We start from the raw sequence: 23,625 nt of genomic DNA on the forward strand, positions 1-23,625 counted from the left end.
CTGGTAGGTGGGAGCTGGGGGGGGGGGGGGTTGGGGGGGGTGGTCTGCTTCATTTCCTACTTGAGCCTCAGGCCCCTCTATGAAGTTGAACCTGTGGGAATAGGAGGCAGAGACTGACTTCTGGAGACCACAGCTACTGTGGCCACTGGACAAGGTGGGGTTCAAACTTTGTGGAGTCTCATTTTTTCCCTCTGCAAAACAAGAGTGGTGGATGTGGATGCTGTCATATAGGAGTGGTTTTTTGCACACCTCATGGGCAATGGTGGTAAGTGTTCTATTTTTCTAGGGGGCTGCCAAGGTTCCCAGGCAGGAGGAGGGCACCAAATGAATGACTGGAATTCCCTCTTTGTCCACACTGGGGCCCTCAGAGCCTCACAGCCCTAAGCTACTCCATGGTGGCTCCTGTGACACTTGGACACTTGCGGAAGCAGTCTTGTTCAGCCAACAGTGGAGCGGGGGTTGATGTGGGATAGCTGGCCTGATCTTCTGGTCCCAAGGAGTTGTAGGAGGAGGCCCAGGAACTGTGGGCACCAGTGTGGGAATGCGCTGGTGAGAACACCCGGATCTAGTGAGCCTGGAAGTAGGTGACTGGAAAGAAGGGGTGGCAGAGAGGGGTGGAACATCCTGAGGCCCAGAGGACTTGGTGCTATTGATTTTCCTACTCCAGTACATGGTCATGCTTAGGGGTAAGGGCAGGTAGAACATACCCAACTCTGTAGCTCTTGGTGTTGGGGCCAGGGATGGGCTGCTCTTGCCCTTTATATGCCACCAGGCAGCCCTGTAAGCATGACTTTTGGATGGTGCCTGCTGTTTCTGAGGCACACCATAGGGAGGGTTTCAGCACAGGCAGAGCAGGGGAGGACAGTCCAGAGATGTTCTTCCAAAGAGGCCAAGGAATCTCTTTCCAGTGATTCACAGACAATGTGCCGAACCAAACCAGGTGTGTGGGCCTGGACTATCTGTGGATTTATGCTTGTATGTGCTTAGATGTCAAAATGTTGTCTGTGAGGCCTGGTGCCAATGCATAGGTGTGCATGCTTGTGTATCTGGCACACGTTCCTGTGCTGTGAAATGTATCAGTGAATATGCTTGGAATGCATCTGCAGCCTGGAAAACAAGGGTGCCGTCTCCTCCCCTTCCCAGAGTGGCAGTCTGGGAGTGCCATCAATTGTGTGGCTGTGTGTGTGTTGGCAGGGGTAGGGAGGCTGCAGGCATTGTGGAGCAAAGGTTCTAGAGAGGACCACGCTACAGGCCATGTATAGCTCCTGCTCTGCTTCTCCAGCCTCCTGGGTCCTGGCTTTTCCTATTTTTAATTACAAAAATTTTTTAAGATGAACTTTATTGTCAAATTGGTTTCATACAACACCCAGTGCTCATCCCAACAGGTGCCCTCCTCAATGCCCATCACCTACCCCCCCTCCCTCCCACCCCCCATCAACCCTCAGTTTATTCTCAGTTTTTAAGAGCCTCTTATGGTTTGGCTCTCTCCCTCTCTAACTTTTTTTCCCTCCCCCTCCCCCATGGTCTTCTGGTAAGTTTCTCAGGATCCACATAGGAGTGAAAACATATGGTATCTGTCTTTCTCTGTATGACTTATTTCACTTAGCATAACACTCTCCAGTTCCATCCACATTGCTACAAAAGGCCATATTTCATTATTTCTCATTGCCAAGTAGTACTCCATTGTGTACATAAACCACAATTTCTTTATCCATTCATCAGTTGATGGACATTTAGGCTCTTTCCATAATTTGGCTATTGTTGAAAGCGCTGCTATAAACATTGGGGTCCAAGTGCCCCTATGCATCAGCACTCCTGTATCCCTTGGGTAAATTCCTAGCAGTGCTATTGCTGGGTCATAGGGTAGTTCTATTTTTAATTTTTTGAGGAACCTCCATGCTGTTTTCCAGAGCAGCTGCACCAGTTTGCATTCCCACCAGCAGTGCAAGAGGGTTCCCGTTTCTCCACATCCTCACCAGCATCTATAGTCTCCTGATTTGTTCATTTTAGCTACTCTCACTGGCGTGAGGTGGTATCTGAGCGTGGTTTTGACTTGTATTTATTTCCCTGATGAGGAGTGACATTGAGCATCTTCTCATGTGCCTGTTGGCCATCTGGATGTCTTCTTTAGAGAAGTGTCTATTCATGTTCTCTGCCCATTGCTTCACTGGATTATTTGTTTTTCGGTGTGGAGTTTGGTGAGTTCCTTATAGATTTTGGATACTAGCCCTTTGTCCAATATGTCACTTGCAAATATCTTTTCCAATTCCGTTGGTTGCCTTTTAGTTTTGCTGATTGTTTCCTTTGCTGTGCAGAAGCTTTTTATTTCATGAGGTCCCAGTATTTCATTTTTGCTGTTAATTCCCTTGCCTTTGGAGATGTGTCGAGTAAGAAATTGCTGTGGCTGAGGTCAGAGAGGTTTTTTCCTGCTTTCTCCTTTAGGGTTTTGATGGCTTCCTGTCTCACATTTAGGCCCTTTATCCATTTTGAGTTTATTTGTGTGAATGGTGTAAGAAAATGGTCTAGTTTCATTCTTCTGCATGTTGCTGCCCAGTTCTCCCAGCACCATGTTAAAGAGACTGTCTTTTTTCCATTGGATATTCTTTCCTGCTTTGTCAAAGATTAGTTGGCCATACTTTTGTGGGTCCAATTCTGGAGTCTCTATTCTATTCCATTGGTCTATGTGTCTGTTTTTGTGCCAGGTCCTGGCTTTTCCAAAGTCCCTCTGTGATGCTCTTCAATCCCATCATTGACCCAAAGCCCCCTTCTGAGTTTCTGAAGGGGAGCAGTGCCATCTGGTGGCAGACTGAGGCTGCACCAGGAGCAGGTGAGTGGGACCGTGGGTTCCCACAAGGGCTCTTTCAGGTTCCCAGCCAGTGGGGAAATCACAGCTGTGTTACCTAGACCATGGACAGAGGGAGGGTATCTAAGGCTTAAATGCGCTAACCTCATGCATTTTGGTTTTGTGGCTCAGGGAGGCACAGTAAGAAAGTCAGTTCAAGGAGTGCTGGAGGATAGGTATAGGAAAGCTGTGAGTGCAGCCTCTGGACCCACAAACCTGATCCCCGTTCCTTGGGCCACTTCTCTGGGCTCAGATTTCTCATCTGTATAGGTGGCTAACTGTATCTACCCTGTGGGGTAGTAGTGAAGGTTAAAGGAAAAAGTGTGGGTTAAACACTTGGCTCAGAACTGAGCCTGCTGTAAAATCAAAGGAAATGGTAGTGGCCATTACTAACATAGGCAAAGTTCCAAAAGCACAAAGAAGTGAGCTGTGCCGTCATTGCGGGTAAAAGGGTTGCAGAGAGGTGACAAGTCTGGCGCTGCCACCCCACAGTCTAGAATTTTGTGTCTGAACAGCTGCTCCAAGTTACATAGTTAAATGAGGAGGGAGGTCTCTTTTCTGGAAAAAGGGGAATGGAATCAAGAGATCCAGCATCCAGGTTCTGGCCAGCTTTTTACTAGTTGTGGAACCTGAGTATAGCAGCAGGCAGGTTTGCTGGGTTCCTGATCCCCCTGTGAAAGTGTTGGCTGTGAGGACTCCATAGAAATGCATAAAAACTTGTTCAGTTCTCCTGGAGAGAGAAAAGCTGGGTAGGATCTTATCAGGGAGAGATTTTGCTCAGCTGTGGAATCACATATATTTTTCATGTCCCTAAAAAGGGATACCTGAGTCAGAGGCAAGAATCGTTCTGGTTCCATTGCTAATTGGGTGTGAGATGCTAGGTAAGTCATTTAACTCTCTCTGGGCCTTACTTTTCCCAGCTGCAAAATAAAGGAATTAAATTAGATGACCCTGCCTTAATCTATGGCCTTTTAATTTTTTCCTTTTCTCTGCCTCATATGACACCTAGGATAAATACTGATCCCACAAGTTAAGTCTTGAATAGAAAGGAAGACAAAACCAGTGTCTTCTGTTTCATGAATGCTGTGCTTTCTGATAAGCTTGTAGCAAATATTTTCCTAGATAATGGTATACTCTAGGTATAAAAGGCAAATGAGAGAATAAAACAGCAGCTCACTCCAGTCATACAGGGCAGAATAAGGTTACTGAGAAGGTGTCAATTGGTCGTAGCCTACGCTAGCTTGTGTGGCTCTGGTGCCTCACTATGCGCTTCCGCCTTCCGAAGCAGCCAATGAGTACACAGCAGTTCGCATCCAGGCGGGAAAACTATAAATCCCAGAAGTCAATGCGCCGGGAGTAAGTACTCAAGCGCCAATCAAGACTGATGGGCTCCGCCCCTAGAAGAGGAACTTCATTTCCCAGGCGGCCCCGGGCTCTTCGATTTTTCTTCCCTCGCGCTGGCGTTTTCCTCCCGCCCCCTTCCAGCGAGCCTCGCGCCAAGTCGGGACGCGCGCGCGCGCGGCACGTAGCGCGCGAGTGACGCATAATATGTGGGCCGCTCTGGAGCTGTGGTCGCGCTGTGTGTGAGTGAGGGAGAGTGAGTGCGGGACCTGAGGCGGTGTGTGTGAACTGTGGCCGCTGGCGGGGTCAGGGGGGAGCGGCGGAGCCGCCCGGGAAGGTGAGTGGGGGAAGAAGGGAGACGGATCTCTGGGAGGGCCGAGAGGAGACAGGGCGCGTGGTCAAGACGGGAGGGAGAGTGGGCGCCGGGCTGGGGGAGGGGCGGCACCTGCCTGGGCCGCCGGCGAGGAGGGGGCGGGCCGGGCCGCCGGGGAGGCTGGGTCTGAGGCCTGACAGGACTTTTCCTTCTTCAGATTCTTGGCTCGGGGGCGGGGCCTCCACGTTCTTCTCTCAGTCCGCAAAAGAAGCTTCCCGAGAGTAACTCTTCCGCCCGGAGTGGGGGGCGGGGGTGTGCTTGCCCCTGCCTGGAGGAGGGGTGCCTCCCCTTCCCCTCGTTAACCTTTTTCGTCCTGGTCTTCCCATTTTCCGTTCCGTACGGGCTGGGGGGCTCCATCTTCCTTGCCGTACGGCGGCCCCCTTCCCTGGCTGTGTCTCCGCCTCCAGCTCCAGTCACCTGGGCGGGCTCTCCCCTCCCTCGGCCTCGTGCCACCTCCCTTTTCACCCGCCCGGCTCTCTGACCGGGCGAGGGGGGCGGAGCTTTCCGAGCACTCCTCCCACCCCTATGGTGGAGGGGAGGGACGGAGGGAGAGGCGTGTGGGTCCTACTGCAGGGAACCAAACCTCGGAGTGCTCGCTGAGCTTCCCGGGAGCCTATTTCCGGGGGTTATGGTCGTTTTCAACTAGGGTGACAGGCATTTGCTCAACTCTTCTCTTCCTAGACGGTTTCCGTCTCACTTCCTCTTACTGTAGTGCTCGCTCTTGGGTTTCGAATTTGAAGAATAATTTTGGAGTGTGGGTAATGGTTCTTTTTGAGTCCCAAATGAATCGTCTTTGTCCATGTCACATTGGCCTTAGTTTTTCTTTACTCAGTCTTTTCAGCGAAGCCTTTTAATTAGTATACACGTTTAATTATTAGCATCATCTTCCTGTTCTAAACGCTTTGTTAATGTACAGAGCGAGGAGTTCATTGGCAATGTCCTGTAATTTTCGTTTTCCAGTGTACTGAACTTTACCTTTAAGGTTTATATAAGCTTGTATATTAAGACTCTTTAGGAATTGATTTCGTATTTTTTTTTCTTGATGCTGTCAAGATTTTTGTACGTAGCAGTATTATCTATTTGGTGATACATTTTTGGATGTTGAGATAATACAGAAATTGGGGAATATAAAGGGCGTAATTTTATCCTCAAAATCCCTTGAGTAGTTGCTGAGTGCAGTGTTCTGTTGTACAATTAAATTTAGTAGAGGAAGAAACTGGTAGAATGAACTACCAGATAGTTTGGAGTGAATGAAGTTGAGTTTATTATCAATTTCCTTATTTTGTCATTGTTATGGACGCCGAATAGAAAATTGTTATATGTGATCTTGTCATCCTTATTATTGGGTAAATTTTACTTGAATCTTCAAACTTTATTTAAAAACTAAGAATGCTTTGAGACATTTGTTCCACGATTTTAGCCTTACAAGATCTGTCCTTAATATGGACTTTATTTTAGGCTTTGGTATAGTTTCTGCCAGGTAGGCCATTAAGTATTGTGTATTTGGGGAGGACAGATTTTATGATTTAAGAAATTACAAAAGGTTACAAAATAGTGGAAAAATGGTAGAGCTAGGTTAACAACCTATACTGAAAAATGTTTTTCCTTTCATTATCTCAGAAAATTTGTTACCTTCACAAAAGTAGTAGATATTATCTGGTGCTTGTGTGTTTTTCCAGAGATCTTTTATTCCAGGGTAAGGTGCGTGTACGTGAATGTGTACACACACACACACACACTTTGCTTTTCTCATTTGACACATACTTAAGAGTTGGTTCAAATTAGTAAAGGAAATGCTTCTTATTTTTTTCAACTTAAAAAAATTTTTTTTAATGTTTATTCATTTTTGAGAGAGACAGAGACAGAATGCGGCTGGGTTAGGGGCAGAGAGAGAGGGAGACACAGAAGCAGAAGCAGGCTCCAGGCTCTGAGCTGTCAGCACAGAGCCTGACGCGGGGCTCGAACTCACGAGCTGTAAGATCATGACCTGAGCCGAAGTCAGAAGCCTAACTGAGTGAGCCACCCAGGTGCTCCAAATTTGCTACTTTTTATGTACAAGATGCTTTCAAGAAAAATGTTATTCTCTTTCAAAGCCTTCAGACTTTATTTCTGTGTCATTTTCCAAGATACTATTGTCTGGGAATGAGCCACCCAGGCGCCCCTTTTTTCAACTTTTATGGAAAATTTTAAACGATTGTTTATCCATTCCAATTCAATGATTGTTAATATCTTGTTATATTTTCTCTATAGGTGTGGTGTATATTTCTTATTTTGTGGAACCATTTGGAAGTTAGTTGCAGACACATCATCTCTAAATATTTAGCAGGCAACCTTTAGGTTTAGGACATTCCGCATATTTTTTGTGGGCCTTTATTTCATTGCATGGACAGTATTACCATTTAGCCTTCAGAACAACCACTTCCACTTCACAGATAAGGAAATTGAGATTTGGAGAAGTTAAATAACTTGACCCAGGATCTCATGGGTATATTTGCAGAGTTGGCATATGAATGCTTGAAATCCTTTTCTACCAAAGTACCAATTGATTGGTCGTTGGGACTTCTCTGAGCCCCTTTTATTATCTGTAAAAAAAAAGGGTAGGGTTGTTGTGAAAATTCAGAATAACATTAGAAATTAGCCAAATGTCCCATATTAATATTCAGTAATTGGTAACTATTGTGTCACTATTGGATAGGCCATAAATTCTGTGTACCACTTAAAGAGCTCACTTTGGTGAATTGAGTAATGTACCTTCACTGTCATGTGCATAACAAGATGACTGCACCTTTAACATTTTATATTAATGGTCTTTCATTGATAATAAAGTAAATTATCATTGATATTTTTAAAAAAATATTTTTAATGCTTATTTATTTTTGAGAGGCGGGGGAAGGGCAGAGATAGGGAGACACGGAATCCAAAGTAGATCTCAGGCTGTCAGCGCAGAGCCCTATGCGGGGCTCGAACTCACCCAACTGTGAGATCATGGCTTGAGCCAAAGTTGAGCACACAATCAACTGAGCCACCTAGGCACCCCAATATTAATTTAGTCAATTACAAGTTTAAGTTTTGCCTGGGCAAGTGAAAGTTATTCCCCAAATTATAGTTATTCATAAACATAATTAAATGGAAGTTTTGAAAATGATGCCAAAAGAATATATGTGTTTCTAAATTGAACTCTAAAATTTTAGTATTTCAGTGCCCTTGATTTTACCTTTTTCTTCTTAAACTTTTTATTTTTAAAAAAAATTTTAAATATTTATTTTTGAAGAAGCGACAGAGTGTGAGTGGGGGAAGGGTAGAAAGGAAACACAGAATCCTAAGCAGGCTCCAGGCTCCGAGCTGTCAGCACAGTGCCTGATGTGGGGCTCGAACTCACGAGCTGTGAGATCATGACCGGAGCTGAAGTCGGACCCCCAACTGACTGAGCCACCCAGGTACCCCATTAGTTTTATTTTTTTTTAAATGTTTGTTTATTTTTAAGAGAGGAGATTGAGTGTGAGGCAGGGAAGGGCAGAGAGGGAGGGAGACAGAGGATCTGAAGTGGGGTTCTGTGTTGAGAGTAGACAGCCTGATGTGGGGCTCGAACTCTTGAACCACAAGATCATGACCTGAGCCGAAGCCAGAGGCTTAAGGACTGAGCCACCCAGGTGCCCCTTGAGTTAACCTTTATTAAACATAATATCTTCCTTAAACTTTGCCTTTATATGTTCTATGTTGATCTCTTAAGTTATCCAAGAGGCATTCCCTCCTGATTTTTTTCCCACTTAAAAAAACTTGTGGTCAAATTCACATACCATAAATTGACCACTGACCATTTTATAGCGTTCAATTCAGTGGTATTTAGTAGACTAACAATGTTGTGCAACCATTACAATGTCTTTTAGTTTCAAGATGTTTTCATCACCCCATTTCCTTTAGACAGTACTCCATATGTTCCCCCAATCCCAAGCCCCTGGCAACCAGTAGGCAAGTTTCTGATAAATTTACCTATTCTGGATGTTTTGTGTAAATAGAATCATAAAATATATAACCCTTTGTGTCTGGCTTCTTTCACTTAGTGTATTTTCAATTTTTTTTTTTTAAAGTTTTACTTATTTATTTGGAAGGAGGATGGAGAGAGAGAGAGCCAGAAATCCCCAAATCCCAAACAGGCTCCACACCATCAGCGTGGAGCCTGATGCAGGGCTTGATCACATGAACTGTGAGATCATAACCTGAACTGAAATCAAGAGTTGGATGCTTAACCCCCTGAGCCGCTCAGGTGCCCTGAATATTTTCAGTTTTCTTTCACAGCTCTAACATATATCAGTACTTCATTTCTTTCTGTGGCTGAGTAATATTGCATTGTATAAATGTAACCACATTGTGTTTATCCACTCATTTTTCGATAAACATCTTTTGGCTATTGTTTCCACCTTTTGGCTATTGTGAATATGCTAACTTTGAACATTTGTGTACAAATACTTCTTTGAGTATCTTTTTCAGTTCTTTTGTGCATATACCTTAGTGTGGAATTGCTGGGTCATATGGTAATTCTATGTTTAACTTTTTAAAAAGTTTTTGAGGAGGCACCAAACTGTTTTCCATAGTTGTTATGCCATTTTATGTTACCACCAACAGTGTGCTTTCCATTTTCTCCACATCCATGCCAATGATCATTATTTTCTTCTTCTTTTTAATGTTTATTTTGATAGAGAGCATCTGTGTGTGAGCGGGAGGGGTAGAGAGAGAGAATCTCAAGCAGCTGACAGCACATAGCCTGACAGCACAGAGCCTAATGCGGGGCTCGATCCTGTGAACTGGGAGAATAATGACCTGAGTCGAAATCAAGAGTTGGACACTTATCTCACTGAACCACCAGGCACCCTTATGATCATTCTTTTCTGATTTTTTGATTCTAGTCATTTTAGTTGATGTAAGTGGTATCTTATTGTGGTTTTGATATTCATTTCTTTGATGAATATAGATCATCTTATGATATAGAGCATCTTTTGGAGAAGTGCCCATTCAGGTTCTCTGCCCTTTTTTAAGTCAGGTTTTTTTGTTGTTGTTGTTGAATTGTTCTTTATATATCTTGGATACTAGATCCTTATCAGATATGATTTGCAAATATTTTCTCCCATTTCATGGATTGTCTTTTCATTTTCTTGATAATGTCACTTGATGCACAAAAGTTTTAAACATTGAAGTCCAGTTTATGTGTTTGTTCTTTTGTTTATGCTTTTGCTGTCATAAATAAAAATCCTTTGCCAATTTCAGGGCCATGAAGATTTACCCTTATGTGTACCTCTAAGAGTTTTATAGTGTAAGTTTCCACATTTAGGTCTTTGATCCATTTTGAGTTAATTATTGTATGTGGTATGAGTCAAGGCCTCAGCCTCATTCTTTTGTATGTGGATATCCAGTTGTTTCAGCACCATTAGTCTTTCTAATAATGGTCTATTGGTCTTTCAATAAATTCTTTCCCTATTGAATGGTGTGGCATACTTGTTGAAAATTAGTTGATTATAAATGTGAATTTTTATTTCTGGACTCTTGGTTCTGTTGCATTGGTGTATATGTCTATCTTAATGCCAGTACCACACTATTTTGATCACTGTAGCTTTGTAGTAAGTTTTGAAATAAGTGTGGGAGGTGTCTGGGTGGCTCAGTTGGTTCAGCATCTGATTCTTGATTTCGGCTCAGGTCATGATCCCAGGGTTGTGGGATCGAGCCCTTCATTGGGCTCTGTGCTGAGCATGGAGCCTGCTTAGGATTCTCTCTCTCTCTCTCTCTCTCTCTCTCTCTCTCTCAGATTAAAATAAGTAAATGAAATCTGAAGTGTGAATCCTCCAATTTTGTTCTTTTAAAGATAGTTTTAGTTATCAGTGTTTCCATTTTTGCAAAAAAATGTCATTAAGATTTTGATGCAGATTGCACTGACTATTGACCATTTCGGAGACTATTGCTTTCTTAACAGTATTAAATCTTCTAATAACGTGAACATAAGGTGTCTTTTCCTGTATTTAAGTCTTCTCTAATTTTTTTTTTTCAACGTTTTTTATTTATTTTTGGGACAGAGAGAGACAGAGCATGAACGGGGGAGGGGCAGAGAGAGAGGGAGACACAGAATCGGAAACAGGCTCCAGGCTCCGAGCCATCAGCCCAGAGCCTGATGTGGGGCTCGAACTCACGGACCGCAAGATCGTGACCTGGCTGAAGTCGGACGCTCAACCGACTGCGCCACCCAGGCGCCCCCAAGTCTTCTCTAATTTATTCCAGCAATATGTTGTAGTTTTCAGTGTATAAATCTTGTGCTTTTTGGAGTTAAACTTCTTAATATTTTGTTATTTTTGGTGCTATTATAAATGAAACTTAAAAAATGTTTATTCATTTTTGAGACAAAGAAAGCAAGTGGGGGAGGGCAGAGAGAGTGGGACAGAGGATCCCAAAGCGGGCTCCATGCTAACAGCAGAGAGCCCGATGTAGGGCTCTAACTCATGAGTCACAATATCATGACCTGAGCTGAAATCAGATGCTTAACTGACTGAGCCACCCAGGTGCCCCAAGAGGGAATTTGGCTCTATTCCACGACTCTGGGATCATGACCTGACTGAAATGACTGAAATGAAGTGTCAGATGCTCAGCTGAGTCAACCTAGGTGCCCCAAAATTATTTTCTAAATTTCATATTTGGATTGTTTGTTGCTGGCATGTAGCAGTACAACTGATTCTTTGTGTTGATCTTGTACTCTGTAACGTTCCTAAAATTTGTTAATTAGCGTTTTTTTTTGTGAATTCTCTAGGATTTTCTATATATAGATTATGTTACCTGTGAGTAAGGATAGTTTTACTTCTTTTCCAACTTGGATGCTTTTTCTTTCTTTCTTTTTTCTTATTTAATTGCTCTGGCTAGAACTCCAGTACAGTGTTTAATATAAGTGTGAAAGCAGGCATCCTTGTCTTTTTTTGTGATTTTTAGGGAGAAAGCTTTCATTCTCACCATTGAGTGTAATGTTACCTGTGGGTTTTTTTTTTAAGTTTATTTATTTTGAGGGAGAGTGTGAGTGGGGGAGGGGCAGAGAAAGAGAGGGAGAGACAGTGAGAATCTCAAGAATCCCTGTCCACGCAGAGCCAGACATGGAGTTCAAACTCACGAACCATGAGATCATGACCTGAGCTGAAATCAAGAGTCGAATGCTTAACTGACTGAGCCACCCAGGTGCCCTTCTGTGGGTTTTTTAAATACCCTTTACCATGTTGAGGAAGTTCTTTTCTGTTCCCAGTTTGAGTTTGTTTACTTTTTCTTTTTTCACAAAAGGGTAATGGATTTTATCAGATGTTTTTTTCTCTGTTAATGAGATGAGCATGCGTTCTTTTTTTTCATCCTATTAATATAGTACGTTGATTTTTGTATGTTGAACCACTTTTGCATTCCTAGGATAAATCCCACATGGTCATGATCTGTAATTCTGTTAACATGTTGCTGTGTTCAGCTTGCTAGTATTTTGTTGAGGGTTTTTGCATCTGTATTGATGAAAGATATTTGTAGTTTTCTTGTGATGGCTTTATATGGTTTTGGCATAAGGGTAATGCTGGCTTCATGGAATAGATTAGCAAGTGTCCTTTCTCTTCTATGTTGTGAAAGGATTTGAGGATTGATGTTAATTTTCTTTAAGTGTTTATTAGAGTTCACCAGGAAAGCCATCTTTTTTTTTAACACTTTTGGGATGTGTCTTAAGAGATTAATTTTGCTGTTACTGCTTTGCCCGGTTTCTAGATCTTCATCATAAAATTTTACTGTCTAAAAAAATTGGCTTAAATTATTGTGCCCCCCCCCCCCAACTCCTAGTGCTAGTATTCCTCAAGATTGTGAAGGTCCTGAAAAAACAAGAAACAACTCAAAAACTCTTGTAGACCAGAGTACACTAGGGAGACATGACAACTAAGTGCTACATGGTATCCTGGATGAGATCTTGGAACAGAAAAAGGACATGGATGGAAAACCTGGTGAAATCTGAATTAAGTTGAGTTTATTTAATGATAAAGTATCAATGTTGGGTCTTTCTTTCTTTCTTTCTTTCTTTCTTTCTTTCTTTCTTTCTTTCTTTCTTTCTTCTCCTTCCTTCCTTTCTTCCTTCCTTCCTTCCAACGCAAACCAGGGAGAGGAAGAGAGAGAATCTTAAGCAGTCGCCATGCTTAGTGTGGAGCCCAAAGTGGGGCTCGATACCACAACCTGGGATCATGACCTGAGCTGAAATCAAGAGTCAGATGCTCAACCAGCGGAACCACCCAGGTGCCCCTCACACTTATTTCAAAACTTACTACAAAGCTACAGTGATTAAAACACTGTGCTGCTGGCATTAAGATAGACATATATGCCAATGCATAGAACTGAGAGTCTCTGATGCTTAACCAGTTGAACCACTCACATGCCCCTCAATGTTGGGTTTCTTAATTTTGATATTGTGCTGCTATAAACTAATATGGTGCATTAGGGGAAACTGAACTGGATGAGGGGTATATTTGAATTCTCTCTACTACCTTTGCAATTTTTTTATGAATCTAAAATCATTCCAAATACAGTTATTTTAAAAAATGCATAGTCCATGGTGACTGAAAAATACAACCTGGGTTTTCTCAAGTTAAAATCAGAGGTCTGTATTAGTCACACCTGCAGTATTTCCTTTTTTGTGACTCTGGCTAGAGAGGCTAAAAATGTGGATTCTTGGGGGTTCCTGGGTGGCTCAGGCAGTTAAGCTGACTTGAACTCAGGTCATGATCTCGTGGTTTGTGAGATCAAGTCTCGTTTTGGGCTCTGTGCTCACAGCCTGGAGCCTGCTTGGGATTCTCTCTCTCCCTTCCTCTGCCCCTCATCCGTTCATGCTCTCTCTCAAGAAAAAATAAAAAAGTTAAAACAATAAAAATGTGGATTCTTCTCTGCAGAAAAGAAGACTTTAAAAAATTTTTATTTGGAAATAGTCTCCTTTGGTGACATGAATCACAGTGTACTGTTAGAAGTGCCTCTACTTTATTAAAACACGAATATTTACATTTTATTTTATTTTTTAAAGTTTTTTTGGGGCGCCTGGGTGGCGCAGTCGGTTAAGCGTCCGACTTCAGCCAGGTCACGATCTCGCGGTCCGTGAGTTCGAGCCCCGCGTCAGGCTCTGGGCTGATGGCTCGGAGCCTGGAGCCTGTTTCCGATCTGTGTCTCCCTCTCTCTGCCCCTCCCCCGTTCATGCTCTGTCTCTCTCTGTCCAAAAATAAATAAAAAAACGTTGAAAAAAAAAAATTAAAAAAAAAAAATAAATAAAGTTTTTTTTTTTTTTTTTTTAATTTATTTAAGTAATCTCTGCACCCAACGTGGGGCTTGAACTCATGACCCTGAAATCAAGATGTGCATGCTCCTCTGACTGAGCAAGCCAGGTGCTCCACAAATATTTACATTCTAGACAGTTGGTGGTATTTTTCACATGTATTTCCTTTGGTCTTATGGTAGATATCTTTAGAAGAGTTAATAATTCTAGATCAGATAGTAATCCCTTTCTAGTGTTAAAGTGTTTTTATGGAGTGGTTGCTATTTCTGTGAAAACAAATTTTGCAGGGAAAGTCTGACATTTTGATCTTAAGACTACTTTGGCAAAGAAGTTGGTCTGTAAGCCATCTAAACATTTGAGTCTCATTTATCCCTTTTGGAGCCCCTTATAAATAGACTTTTCTTCCTCATGTGGATGTCTCATGGCATCTCCTTCAAAGCTTGTCTCAGCTCCCTGTCCCTCTGTATCCGTGGACTGACCACTCAACCTAGCAACTTCTCTCCTTCTTTCCATCCTCTCATGCTCTTCCTAGGAAATCAGCTGTGAGAGAGGTTAGGAAGCCTGAAGGATAAATGGGTTTATAATGCTCCTCAACTTTCATGTTGGTAATGATCCACTTTAGTTCTTGGCCTTTTGTTAAGAATTGACAGGAATATATTATTTATCTTTCATAGAACTTTCCCCCAAAGATTTACGAGAGCAAAATATTTCGGGGAGTGGTTTTTGCTACGTTTTCTATTAAAAAAAAAAAAAAAAGCTTCAGGGACCCTGGGTGGGTGGCTTAGTCGGTTAAGTGTCTGACTCTTGATTTCAGCTCAGGTCATGATCTCATGGTTCACGAGATTGAGCCCTGCATTGGAGTCTGTGCTGATAGTATGGAGTTTGCTTGGGATATTCTCTCTCTCTCTCTCTCTCTCTCTCTCTCTCTCTGTGTGTGTGACCCTCCTCTGCTTGTGCACACGTGCTCTCTCTCTCGTTCTCTCTCAAAATATGTAGCTTCAGAATTTTGGTCCTCAGAGATCTAAGTCAAGGGATTTTTGTATGTGTGGTATGTAGACGTATGCATTTTTGAGGAGAGAAAGGGATCCCAGCTTTTTGTCTGATTCTCAAAAGGGGTTCCTGATCCTAGAAAGGTAAGAATCACAGTTTTCATCCAGTTTGTCTCATTTGACAGTTAAGCAAACCGAGGTTGGGAGGGGGTGAAAGGACTTGAAGAGTATTCCGGCTCCCAGTGCTGGGTTTCCCACTGTACCACAAATGAAATTATCTGAGGGGGGGGGTCTCAGAGTTAAGTTTTTGTTGCTTGCTCATCCCTTTTCTCTCCCTTTATCACTGTAGGAAGTATGTCCAGTTTATTTGCCTGTGTTCATGTGTTATTTACTTATATTTTTGATTCCTTAGGCCAAGCCATGACTACAGTAGCGGTGCATGTGGACTCCAAAGCTGAGCTCACTACCCTGCTGGAGCAGTGGGAAAAGGAACATGGCAGTGGGCAGGACATGGTACCTATCCTTACCAGGTATAAACAATTATATATTTTTAAAAATTCATTTAAAAAAAGGGAAAAATTGGAGAGTAGGCGAACATTTTTATCTTGAATGTGAATTCTAAATCCATCTTTGTCTCACTACTTCTTGAAGCTCTTACATTTCTTACTTTTCCTTTGAGGCTGTTAGTTCTTATTCTCTTTCTTAGGTTCTTGTCTTGTCTGTGTTTCAATCCTAGGGTTTTGTTAGTGGTTCTCTTTTCTCTTCACCCTGAATATTCTACCTAGTTTTGTTCCTGTCCATGATTTAAAACATTATTCCTAGGTTCAGTTTAAAATCTCTATTTCTGCTTCAGACTCCTCTTTTTAAAAATTTCAGACCCTTTTCTCAGCTGCTTGGTGTACCCATCTTTACTTGGCTATTTGCAGACACCTGAAACATACCATGTCTACAATAGAGCTTATCATATTCATCCTGCCTCCGCCTTCTTTCACAGTTTGTGCTTTTGTACTCCCTGCTTGCTGTACATAGTTTCAAACTAAAAACCTGAAAACCATCTCCCCAGTGTATTCCTCTCTAGTACAGTTTAGCCCCCAAGCAGGATTTCTGCTTTTTCTTCTTCTTCCCTATTCCCCCTTACCACTTTGTTCATTAGATACTGATCATGTCTTGATTGGCCTCTTAGGCAGTGTGAATTTTCTCTCCATATCCAGTTTACCCTCCTCCAATACATCCTTCTATTGGCTGAAAGAGTCCTCTTTCTAAACACAAATCTGATTTTTATGTCTTTGATTGTAATTCTTCTCTGACTCCATTTTTCCTACAGAATAAAATATAAACTTTGTAGAGTAGTCTAGGAAGCCATTTATGATTTGGCCCCCGCTTCCCTTTTCTGCCTCATAGTATTAGTCTCTTTCAGTAAGGAATAGTATGGTATTTTCTAATGTCTGTGTTCCTTTAGCCTGAAATGCCTTTCTTTGGTATGTCTGTCTGCCTGGCAAAAAATCAGTTTTGAGAATCATGTCTGTAAAACCTTCTCTGACTTTGACATTCCCAGGTAAGTTTGGGCACTCCTTTTTTTCTTTTTTAATACTTCTGTCATTCATATATATGTATGCGTGTATATGCACATATACACACACATATAAAATGTGGTATAATTCCCCTCATTTTAATTAATCACATTGTACTATAATTCTTTTTTTTTTTTTTTTTTCATGTGTCACTTTACTAAATTGTAAGTTTTTTAAAGACAGGTACTACACCTTTTTTATTGGTGTCTTCTTGGACAGTGACATTTGCATGCCTGGTACATAGTAACTATGTGGGACATAATTTTACTAAATGATTGTATTAAACAGGAGAATGAAAAATACAGGCTGGAGAGGGATGCCCATGGTTTTTCTAAAGAGGAGGTCACTGGAACATGGGGATCTTTAACATCTAATCTTTGATACAGCAGAGAAAAAAGCCTTTTGTTTATGCAATGATGTATTCTATAGGAATAAAGAGAACTATGATCTTTTGAAAGTTTAAATAGGGATAAATGCTTTGTTGCTGTTGATACATGGGGAACATGTGAAAAGTGCAGTTTATTTTTTTTTAGGAACAGGATTATTGCTGACTGGTGGAAAGTGGATTTTAATTTGTAGAGACATTGGAGATTAAGAACTACTCATCACAAGATACTTGAAATGCAGCCATAGTGAATTAAAGAGTCTAAGTATTGTGCAGTTAAAATATGAACTATTGCTGTAACTAAAAGAAGAGAGTCATAAATAGGGATAATAATGTTAGTGGTAGTTTCACCTAATTGGAAAAAGTATTTATTGAGTACATATACTAAAGATACTCAATGTTTTATTTTGAAGAATATTTCACATTCATGATCATATTTGACCCTCTACGTAGTCACTGTGCTGTGATATTCAGTAGTGCAAAGCCTAGAGGGGCTCTGTCTTCAAGGAGATCACCATCTGGGGGGCAACTAGCAGATACAAAACAATGAGTAGTAGTACAAATTAATATCTAATGAAGTGTTAAATTGGGCAGTATGGTTCCTTAATATTGCAATGGTTATGAGTATGGAAAGAATGTTAATGAGTCAGTTTCTTTTATTCACTCAGCAAATATTTGAGGACCTTTTGTGTGTTGCAACTATCAGACACTTCCCTGAACCTCAGTTTCCTCATTTGTCACTAAAAGTATCACTTAGAGCTGCATTGTTAAATGGCACCCTCCCTTGGAGCTGCTTGCAAAAGACAGCCAGACAGTGGAGACCTAAGCTTAGAATTTTGGGTTTTAACTCCTAATTCCTGTGGTAAAGGTTTTTTGGAATAGGGAATTGAAAGATGGTGGATATAGCTTGATGAGAAGCAGAGAAAGAAGGTTTTCTAGGAAAAGCGAAAAATGTGACTAGAAAAAGCATCGAGAGGAGAAGGAACTGGGGCATTTTCTTTTTAAATTTTTATTTATTTATTTATTTATTTATTTATTTATTTATTTATTCAATATATGAAGTTTATTGTCAAATTGGTTTCCATACAACACCCAGTGCTCACCCCAAAAGGTGTGGGGCATGTTTTTGTGGCAGTGAGGAAAGGGCCCTCTATCATAGTGAAGGGCGAATATAAAGTAGGAGTGGAAAATAAAGTAACATGGAGCAAGATCTTTAAGGATATTCAACGTTAGACAGGTTTAAGAGCTAGTAGGATGTGTTAAAAGTCCAGTATTTTTGAAATGGGCAATTCCCGTCATCCAAATTGTGGGTGTGGTAGTTCACTGGATATTTCCTGAAGTTCTTTCACATGTCTGTGGTCTCTTCTTTACCCCCACCTCAACTGACTGCATGTTTTGGGTGTTTTGGTATATTCCATGAACAGCAAATGAATTTCAGGCTTGCCTCTTCTTTTATTTGCCACAACTTTCACTACTTTTCTGGCAATTTTCCTAAGAAAAATATGTTTTTTTATCTTAGACTTTTTATTTACTATTTATGTTTTTTTATTTATTCAACTTTTTTTTTTTTTTTTTAATTTTTTTATTTATTTTTGGGACAGAGAGAGACAGAGCATGAACGGGGGAGGGGCAGAGAGAGAGGGAGACACAGAATCGGAAACAGGCTCCAGGCTCTGAGCCATCAGCCCAGAGCCTGACGCGGGGCTCAAACTCACGGACCGCGAGATCGTGACCTGGCTGAAGTCGGACGCTTAACCGACTGCGCCACCCAGGCGCCCCTATGTTTTTTTATTTATTATAGTCAAATCTTTGACTTGATTCTGTGAAAAGAGACTGGAATTGGGCCAAGCTATGTGAGCGTTACCCAAGTTCTACGGTTTGTTTTTTCATATCATTGAGACATGTACTGTACAGTACTCTGCTTGATGGATTCTTTACTTGCAAAACTATCATCTATATCACATTAAAGAACTTGAGTACTACCTCCATAAGACTCCTTCCTGCCCCATCCCAGTCAAATCTACCTTAAATTGTTTTTCTGTTTGTTTTTTTTTCGATTCTTAGTTTTCATTGTAACCACACTTAACTAGCTCTCACGTGTAAGGTTTTGTTCAAAGCAGAGTACATATATTACCTTAAACCTCAAGGAAACTCTCTAAGGTAGGGACTATTCCTCTCATCTTACGGATGAGGCACAGAAAGGTTAAATAACTTGATCATAGTCACACACAGTGGAAAAGGTATGATTTGAACCTTAGCCATCTGGCTCCAGAATCCATGTTTTTAATTTCTGTGCTGTATTGCTTAGTTTCAACTGAAGATACTAGTAGATCTTACGGTATGTAATTCTAAACATTTTATGTCACAGCCCTTTGTGGCAAAGATAATTCTCAGAGTTTAAAGGGAAGGGTAGAAAAAGTAGAAATACTTTGGAGACTTACTGGGGAAAAATATACCAGAATGGGCAAGAGTTTTTGCAGGTTGCTTAACTTTTAAGACTAGGAAGTATGGTTTTGTAGACATAAAGCATATAGGAGAGTTTGAGTTAGGACAGAGCATGACAGATACTGGAGAGTGTGAAAACCTTGTATTTGATTGTCATTATAATAGGTTAAAATATCAGTCTTAGAGTATTCAAAATGTGATTTTTCTTATTTCAAAAAGAAGGCATGAATAAAAAAAGACTAATGATACATGTAACAAATAACGTGGATCACGCAAAATATGCTGAGCTAAAGAAGCCAGTCATAAAAATAGTGTAAACAATTCCATTTATATTAAATTCTAGTACAGGCAAAACTAATCTGTGATGATAGAAAGCAGATGAGTGATTGCTTGGGATATGGGTGGGAGCTTAGGAGTGGGGGTGGGGGGAAAATGTCACAAGCTGAAGTAACAGCACTTAGGGCCCTGAAACAATTGTGAACTCTCTGAAGAGCAGAGAAGACCATGTGACTGAAGCTTATTAAACTGGAATGGAGAGTAGAAGTCAGAGATGCCAACAGAGGCTGGGTTAGTATAAGCCATGGTCATACTTGGATTTAATTGAAGTTATTGTGGTAAGTTGCTGGAAGTTGGAGAATGAATTGTCAAACATTGAAGCAAGAAGTTTGGAGAAAAGGCTGTTGCAGGTGGTTCAGGCATTTGATGATGGTGTTCTGGGCAGGGATAGGAATGGTCAAGATTTAAAGAAATGATTGAGGGTCGCTGGGTGGCTCAGTTGGTTAAGTAGCCTGACTCTTGATTTTGGCTCAGGTCATGATCTCATGGTTCTTGAGTTTGAGCTCTGTGTCAGGCTCCATGCTGACAGCACGGAACTTACTTGGGATTCTCTCTGCCCCTCCCCTGCTTGCGCTCTTTCTGTCTCAAAATAAACAAAACTTAAAAAAAAAAAAAATGAAGTCAGGAGATACCTGTGTAGGTAGTGCCAAAAAGAATTGTTGTGGGAGTGAGGAGAAAGGGAAGGTTTTAACGATGACTCCTAGGTTTTTGGCTCCTTGAGGGGATGGTAGTCCAATTTTTTGAGACAGGAAAGTGGAGAGAAGAATGAGTTTGGGAGTGGACATTGTTTTATTTAGATCTCTGTGTTCATTAGGAAAATATCTTTTTTCTCACTTTTTACTTTTATTTTACACTTTGTTGAATTGACTATAGTAGGTGGTAGTACATTTTTTTTTTGTATGCTTGTCTAGAGTTGACCCTGTCTTCCCTTTGTGCTAGGATGTCTGAATTGATTGAAAAAGAAACTGAAGAATATCGTAAGGGGGATCCAGACCCATTTGATGACCGACATCCTGGTGAGACCTGTGTTCTCTTAAGCCTGGTTCTAATTTTCTTACAAAAGAAGATAGCTTAATAGGAAAATTGAAATAGCATCTTTCATGCTAAGTTTTAAGACCATCTAATTGTTAAAATATTGTTCAAGGTGAGGTAGTAAGGAAAAATAAATTTCTAGAAAAATTGAAATTTTTGTAATATTTACATATCAAATAGAGGATAACTAAGGAGCTAAATTATGTAGGTGTACCTTATTGACTCCATTGATAGGATTACTTAAAAAGAGGAAAATGTTCTCCCTTTCTGACTTTTAACACAGAAGAGATTATTCTCTGTGCTTTAATTTTTCAAATAAGTTTGAAACAGTTATGAACTTGGATTCTTTGAAGAAATAAAAGGGATAATTACCCTTTTACTCTGAGGAAATGTAGTTGAATACATTCAGTGCCTTCCTTTTAGTTATGAAACGGATACTTGGAACCTTGAATAATAAATAGGGTTCTTGATGTCTGCTTTAGTATCTCAGCAGCTGAAGTATGCCATTTCATGTTAATTTGGTTTTATTTTGGGCTAATTAGAACCATGACAATCCAGTCTGCTTTGGCATAGAATTTGGTATGATACAGAACTATATGAGACTTGAGACTTTGCCATTTTATGTCTTCTCTAAGAGTACCAGTGGGAAAGCTTAAATCAAACTTTCTCTGTGTGAAGTGAGAAGCAGTCCTTTGTGGAAAAAAGAGATATTGTATGTGCGGAGAGAGATGAGAATGAGTGGGACTTATAAAAATAAGAACATTGTATATATACCGGAATGGTACAGGGTTTATTTCTATTTCCTAAACTTTTGTTCTCAAATATAAGTAAGCTAGGCATTTCAAATTGAGTGTCTAGTTATTTATGTGATGTTACCTGTTGCTCTTGTCCTAGACATCCTCACTTGTGACTTTGGAGAACTATTCACCTATTTAACTCTTATCTTCAGTGAGGCAATCAGAGCATAAGTATAAATGTGAATGTGAGAGAAGAAACTAAGTTAACTTATGGGGTTATGAAAAGAATTAAAAGAGAGATGATCATGCTTAGTGACCTTGGAAAGGCCTTGGAAAGGATGAAATGGTATGAAGAAGGGAGAGACAGAATGATGATTGATACACTTTTCAGGAGAAAATTTTAAAGACAGTTTTTTTCCTCCCTACCTCTTATGTTATTAGGTATAATTTCTATTAATAAAAATGAGGATGCCAGTTTTGTCATTTATTAAGAGAGAAAGGTAATCTGAGGTCTTCATTCTAGTTTTTATGATACCATTCTGTAACTTTTCTTTTTGTGGTTTACCTTGGAATACTGATTATAGCTTGGTAGAAACTTCATAGCAGTGGCTCACATCTTCTCTTTATCCTAAATTGTATTTTGAGTTTGACTAAATTTGCCACTCTAATGATCTTAAAGGAAAATTAAAATAGATGGTATCTGTTTTAAAAACCAATAATTTTACCAATCATTAATTCTTTTACCTGTATTGAGTAGATTCTAGGTTCCTGGCCTTTCTTTCCCCTGGAGCTGAGAAGTTAAGATGGCCAAACTTACATATCTTTAGAGTTGGTATTACTTAGTGGGATTCCCTTCCTGTGCCTGCCCCTACAACCTGGAATATCATTACAGGTTTGAGGATGCATTTCTGCTACTCTTGGTATATAGTTGAAAAAGAGATTAGATTTGGAGTCTTACCTCCTCCAGGCCACCCATCAAAAGAAGTGCTTCCTACCTAAATCTGGCTGGGAAATCAGGGGTTTTCTTTCCCTTAGGCTCCTTTATGATTCTTTTTTAGACCTTGTGTACTCTTAGTAATGCTGGTCTGGGTCTACTGCACATTTATTTAGTTTGGCATGGCTGTGTAGGCAATGTGCTGGGAGATGGGAAAGTTAGAGAGCAGTGTCTCAAGTTTTTATATTGTCACTTTTAATTTTAGAGAATGTTTCTTATGAAATCTGATTCATCAAAAAAGTTTTTCTTTCTGTTTATTTTTGCTGGCATTTTAATGGTACTTGTAATAACCCAGGTGCCTTTCCAGAGGTCTGAGTTGCTTGACTGGGATGACTTACTCATTCCTTTGTTTGTTCCTCCCCTCTTCTTTTGGTAGGTCGAGCTGATCCAGAGTGTATGCTGGGCCACTTGCTGAGAATACTCTTCAAGAATGATGATTTCATGAATGCAGTAGGTTTGCTTCTTACTTTTCTCCAGAGATTATCATCAGTGGATGCTATACCTTTATTGTTTGTAAATAGTTTGTTTTCTCTTGAGGTCTTGACAAAGTTGGGAATAGTGTGGGTAGATTTTGTTTGTTTGTTTGTTTGTTTGGTATTGGTTCAACAAGCTAAGAGTCGTCATGGATTTCTTTCTTACCAAAGTCCTGGTCATGGCCAAGGTGTTTTCTCTTTGGTGTGTATTTTCATTGTTTGAATATGGCAAGGACTCCCAAGGCATCTGTACTCATCCTAGGGCAAGATGATTTTGAGTTTGGGAATATAGACGTTTTCTTGAATTTCTGAATAGAAAACTCAGAGTGATGTATGTATGAGGCATGATTCTGCACTGACACTGTGGTGTGTGCATTGGGCATGTGGAGGGAGACAAAAGTACCTTCTCTAACTCAGGGCTGTTGAGAAATAAATGAGGTGGGGGGAATATATATAGCATTCACAGGGCCCGAGATAGTAATTATTCGGTAAGTTGTAGCTGTTAGGTTTGTTTTTGGAGGCCGAATTGCATGATCCTTGAGAGCATGGGCTTTGGGGTCCATGTTTTGGGTTTAAATGGAACTTCACTGTTCACTGACAGTTTGATCTTGAGGCAACTTAAGCCTCTCCAAACTTCATTTTCTCCAAGCTTTATTTTCCTAATCTATAAAATAGGGATGATCCTCTCTTTAAAATATTTTTGTAACCTTTGAATGAAATGAGTCATGAAAAGTGCCGTGCTCGCTTCGGCAGCACATATGCTAAAAAAAAAAGTGCTTAGCACAGAACTTGGTACATGAGGGCTC

The 23,625-nt window shown here is 40.7% G+C and overlaps 1 protein-coding gene across 16 annotated transcripts in view; it reads left to right on the forward strand.

Moving 5' to 3' along the window:
* The window catches only part of DCAF1 (DDB1 and CUL4 associated factor 1), a 92,442-nt gene that overhangs the window by 2,247 nt on the left and 66,570 nt on the right, over positions 1-23,625 (forward strand). For 6 of the 16 annotated variants that reach the window (XR_009260905.1, XR_009260903.1, XR_009260907.1 and 3 more), the window contains exons 1-4: positions 2,727-2,827; positions 15,259-15,376; positions 20,523-20,599; positions 22,723-22,796. Coding sequence is in view for 9 of the 16 variants with exons in the window: in XM_058726776.1 (XP_058582759.1) it covers positions 2,731-2,827; positions 15,259-15,376; positions 20,523-20,599; positions 22,723-22,796 (366 nt within the window). In the remaining 7 variants the exon portion in view is untranslated. Of the gene's footprint in view, positions 1-2,718; positions 2,828-4,364; positions 4,521-15,258; positions 15,377-20,522; positions 20,600-22,722; positions 22,797-23,625 lie in introns of those variants that run through there. The other 10 variants (XR_009260908.1, XM_058726781.1, XM_058726782.1 and 7 more) reach the window with 7 other exon arrangements.

The sequence above is a fragment of the Neofelis nebulosa genome, chromosome 4 (assembly GCF_028018385.1).
Source record: "Neofelis nebulosa isolate mNeoNeb1 chromosome 4, mNeoNeb1.pri, whole genome shotgun sequence".
NCBI lineage: Eukaryota > Metazoa > Chordata > Mammalia > Carnivora > Felidae > Neofelis > Neofelis nebulosa.